Source organism: Eurypyga helias, unplaced genomic scaffold (assembly GCF_000690775.1).
Source record: "Eurypyga helias isolate BGI_N326 unplaced genomic scaffold, ASM69077v1 scaffold9579, whole genome shotgun sequence".
Lineage (NCBI taxonomy): Eukaryota > Metazoa > Chordata > Aves > Eurypygiformes > Eurypygidae > Eurypyga > Eurypyga helias.
The window spans coordinates 7,321-12,354 of record NW_010272730.1 but is presented as its reverse complement, the minus strand read 5'-3'; the positions used below and the strand labels follow the sequence as shown (position 1 = coordinate 12,354).

The following is a 5,034-nucleotide window of genomic DNA, read 5'->3' as shown; positions in this document are numbered from 1 at the left end:
ACTACTGTCAAACAGGTCCCGGATGTAAGGAGAGGCCCAGAAAAGATGGATGGTGCCAGCACAGCAAAGATGCTTTTACTTGGGCTTGCAGTCAGAGGTGAAATAAAAAGCATTAGTGTCCAAGGGGATTTATTTTCCAAGAATGATCTTCACTAAAATCACCTCAGTTACCAGAAAAAGTCCCTGTGGGCTCTGAGCACCACCACATCCGAAGTGGCTGACACACAACAAACCAATAGATCTGCACCCAGCCCCCAGGAGCTCTGCAACGTGAAGCAGGTGAAGGATATCCGCAGAGATTTTTACTAATGGTCCAGGCACACCATCATCTTCCCCTTCAGCTCCAGGGAGAAAGGAGACTTCAGACAGCAAAGCATGACCCCAGCTTCCCTAATGTCCCAGGGCTTTATTTGTTATCTGCTGCCAGGCAGCTCAGCCAGCCTTACAACTGCTTCTGCACGTGGTTAAACGATGGAGCATGCTGAACCCCAACAGCTTCACTGACACACAAGAAGCGGGAGGACCCCCAAACCCAGCACACGTGCACTGGGCTGGATCGCCTTGGGCTGACACCACCACTCTATGTCTGAGAAACTCCCTCCTCTAAGTACTGAACAAGGTGGAAAAACAGTCGTTAACAGCAGCCTGGCTGGACTGGAGCACCAGGCACCCGACGTGTTCCTTCCCAAAACAAGCTCCTCCGTTGTTAAGCCTCTCCAGCACTCCCTGTCCCCTGCAGGGATGAAACGGCGGACAACCACCACCTTCCCAGTCACGCACATCACATAACACAGCAGGGCTAGGGAAGACTTCCCTCTCCTCCACCCAGAACTTCCCCGTGAATTGGCCTCGGACAAAACAGATCAGAAGTGACAGGCAGAGACAACGCAAGGTGCAAGGTTTGTGTTGTACCAACCGCTGCCAATCCTTTATAACCTTCCCCCAAAACACTGCAGTACACTTCACACTCAGGGGAAAGCACACGCTTCAGCTACGCTGACCTGCAGATTCAGAAACTCGTAGGAGAGTGCTCGCTATGCAGCTGCTGAGGGAGCAAGCAGGAGAATTCTTGGCCTAAATCAATCATGTTTTCAATGCTGTTTCTCCTATTTGCAGGAGATCCTAAAGCACTTCCACCCTGTTCCTCTGAGAGACAGACGAACACTACTGTGCCTGCTCCCCAGAGGAATGTAGGGAGGTGCAGAGACTCCCCTGAGGTTATACTGACAGAGCCAGAAACAGCACCTAATCCTTTACCCACTTGCTCAGCTGTGGGCTCCCACTATCGGATGCCAAGCCCCCGGTTAAAATCGTAGCACTCAGCTCATAAGCAGGGTACTGAGTCACGCTGCTGAGAGCTTCTCTGGCACTAGTTGCTTTTAACATGGCATTTTATCATCCGTGGAAATGACGCCCTGTTTCAGCTGGACTTGAATCTTAAATCAACTTTAGTTAATAGAATAAGATAATTGCAGCTTAAGAAAGTCACACGGTATTACACTCGTGTCCATTTCAATTCCCATCTTCAGTTACACAGGAGAAGCCTTCCCTCACGTACCAGTGCTCTCCTGCAGCTACTCTCCCAAGTGGAATATTCAGGTGATGCATTCTGTGCAACATTAGCATTATTCTGTGCTAAACAAAGCAGCTGAAGGTGAGGGGAAGCCTAGCAATAATCACAGTAAGGAAAAGAACTTAGAAGGTTCCACCTAATTCCTGACCAAACAGAAATAACTGGAATAAAGTTGTCTCTGACAATATATCAGGTCTCCTTGCTGCAGAAAGAAGAGTAAGTGCCAAGAGACAAACCCCTGCTCGGCCAGCCCCAGGGACAGTTGACCAGAAGAAACCTCTCCAGTCTGGGTCCTCAAAGATGTAAGGCAGGATACGGGTGAGGAGCCGGCAGCAGTTCAAGACGATTTGCCTCTCCTTCTCTGTGTGGCAGCCGCTCTCTGCTCCCTGCACCAGTTTCTCCACAGCCTGAAGGAAAGAAAACCAAGGCAGGTAGCATTAGCCTGGACACAAGTCAGCAAGAGTTGGGCAAGTCTGTCCCGCTGGTGACACTTTCATAAAGAGTTCTAAGCAGTTCTTGGAGCCCATATTCTCTGAGTCCAGCGGTACTGGTGCTGTTGCTGTTTGAAACACTGCAGAAACCAGATTAATGATCTTCAACAGCTTTCCTGAATTTCTGCTGTCCCACTGCAAGTGACCTCACATGCCAGGGCTAATCCATGCAGCACACGTGTCGCGTCATGTGAGACAGCCAGCCCCAGCACCAGAAGGCTCCTTCCAGCACTGCTCCGTGACACCACGCGTGGCAAAGAGCAGGTCAGATTAATCAGCCGCAGCACGCACACGAGACGCAAGCAGAAGGAAGGCAGCAGCACTGCGCTGCGTGGTGTGAGGTGCTGGCACAGAGACACACGCAGTCTGACACATCTGTGTGTGCTGGGGTGATTACAGCAGGGACCTCTCCTGACTCAGGAAGTGGGAGCTAAGCTGCTGCCGGGGACTACTAAATGTACAGATATGGCTTCCAGCAGTCCGTCAAGGTCCTGCTGCAGAGCAAGGTGGTAGCCCAGGTTTCCCCACTGACCCTGTGAACAGCGCTGCTGCTCTGGAAAAACCTTCTGGGCTGAGTCTCCGCAGTCCATCCGATCACTGCTCAACCTGCCAGTGGGGACAGTCACCTTGGGTTTTTCAGAATAAGAGGTGGGTTTTGCCAGGCAGCAACCACAGCCCCAGGAGGCAGCGGCAGGTTTTACCCACAGGCAGAAAAGGGCAGCTCCTTCCCCCAGCAGCTACACCCACTTGCTATTACTCCCCGATTCCAAGGGGAAAAAGGAGGAATGAAAGCCAAAACATTCACGGAGGATTCACCTTGCTGCTTTTTAATTCATGAGGTCATGTGCCTCTGCTTATTTTCATGGCAGACTGTCTGGGTCACTCACTCTGCTAGCCTGCGTCACTGCCTTAATGGGTATTTAAACGCTGTTTGTGTAGTCTCACTCTGTGCACACACTGCTCCGTGACTGATCTTAACCATATTTTCAGGCACATTTATGACTCTGTACAGTCTGAGCCTCCAGCCGTGACTGCAAATGATGTTTCAGCCATGCTGTTGTGCTCTCCACAAACACGCAGCGTTGCTAAGTCCAGGGGCACACCGTACCTGGCACGGGTCGGGGCCCTCAGCCTGGAAAAAGCATGGCAGGAGTCTGCGGGCTCCTCTGACACTGATATGCCAAGATCTAGGGCCCCTGGAAAAACAGCCCTGCAGCGACCAGGTCTCCCAATATATCTGTTTCCAGTAGGGAGAACAGCCTATATTTTAGTCTTAGTTTGGGGGAAAAGAGGACACAAAGAAGTTACGTGGTCAGTACAGGTCTCCCCGGCCCTTCTCGATGCCCACATGCTGATTGCCAGGAAGCCAGGAGACAGCTTTAGGGAAGAACCATTGCATTTTTTCTCATTTTTGTATTCTTTCTCAAGTATCCACTACAGGCATCTGTCTGAGGCACGATTCCCATCACTATGAGTCAGTAGGTCTCATTCACTTTTTGTAGAGCAGGAAAGAAGAACAGGATGACAACAACCATTTAAAATTGGCAGAATGCCATTCCAAATGTTTCCAATGCCACAAATTCAAGGCTACTCTTTGCACGGCTCAGATCAGGAGCGTTATTAACACCTGCACTTTCCCAGGCAGAGCAAGTCTCAGGCGGTTGCTCACCAGCTTGACAATTTGCCAAACCTGGCAGGGTAGGAAACGTGAGTCAGTGTCCCTTGCGCTCCACACAGGGACGTGGCAACACCAGAAGCGGCACCAGGGATGTTCTGATGTCACAGCAGAAGGAAGAAAAGCCGTAAGATCTCCCCCCAGCTTCACCCAGGCACTTGTACAGTGACAATCACCACATCGCCCTGGGATCTACCGGCTTGAAGCCAGACTGAGGAGCAATTAGGTGCAGACAAGGAATCGGATGTACCAGCCACCCCACACATACGTAGCCTTGGTACAATGTCCCCTGAGCCAGAAGCAGTTCACACCACAGGCCAGACCCAAGAGGGCAGAGTGAAATACAGGAAGGGGACAAAAGGAGAAAGGCTCCAAAGCGAGCAAATGCCAGCTGTGGCCTGTGCTAAACCGAGAGAGGAAGCGCTGAGCGTTACCATCAGGAGACAGGGACAAGCAAGCACATCATGTGGTACAGGGGAATAATATGATACCTGTCCCCTCTTGGGAGCCACAGGACTGTTGATCCAGAGACACCCCCCTACTAGCATGGCACGAAGGAATAAGACAGCACCAACCTTACCTTATAACACAAAGTCGCCAGGTTTGAAGGCGATTCTTCTCTCACTGCTCGGATCTCCGCAGCTGGTACAAGGGCAAAGACATCCTGCACTGAAGTGGCTGTGTCTGCCCAGAACTGGTCCCAAAAGGCATCATCCGTTGCCTCCACGGGCTGTGAAGAGACAAACATGGTTACAAATGCAGAACTACATTCTAAGACATCCCAACATCAATGATTATGCCCGGCTTGGGGATGGGACCAGGCACAGAAGAGGTTCAATGAAACATATTGGTCCTGGTTTTGTACCTCAACCTCTTTGCTACCAGGTCTTTGGCCCATTTGATGTCCCAAACAGAGCATTCCCTCAGCAAGGCATGAGCAGCAAGACACTTGGGACGCTCCAAGTCTTTCACGGAGTCACAGCATACGCCAGGTCTCTGGCTTTTGCGCAGCCTAGGGCACATATTCCAAGATCATTGCCAACCCGCGTGGGCCAGTCTGCTGTCATACACTCTGTCACCTTCAGAGCAAGCCAAGGATGCCCTGAGCATGCGCTGGAATTACTTCTTTTGTAACCAAAGACTCGAGGAAGTAATCACGAACATCTCACATTAGGGCACAAACAGACCCACAGAACTGACAGACCCATCCCAAAGCACTTACGGACGCAACGGAATTGATCTTCCTGAATCAAATATTTATGAGGAACTGGACTCAGCACAGCTAGTTGCTGCCA

At 51.0% G+C, this 5,034-nt stretch overlaps 1 protein-coding gene across 1 annotated transcript in view; it reads right to left on the bottom strand.

Annotated features, from left to right (window-relative positions):
* Positions 1-4,469, bottom strand: part of HID1 (HID1 domain containing) — a gene marked incomplete at its 5' end in the record, with an annotated part of 22,623 nt that extends 18,154 nt beyond the window's left edge. The window contains 2 exon segments of the mRNA XM_010159226.1: positions 1,810-1,980; positions 4,320-4,469. Of these exon segments, the coding sequence (XP_010157528.1) occupies positions 1,810-1,980; positions 4,320-4,469 (321 nt within the window).
* Between the last annotated feature and the right edge of the window lie 565 nt (positions 4,470-5,034).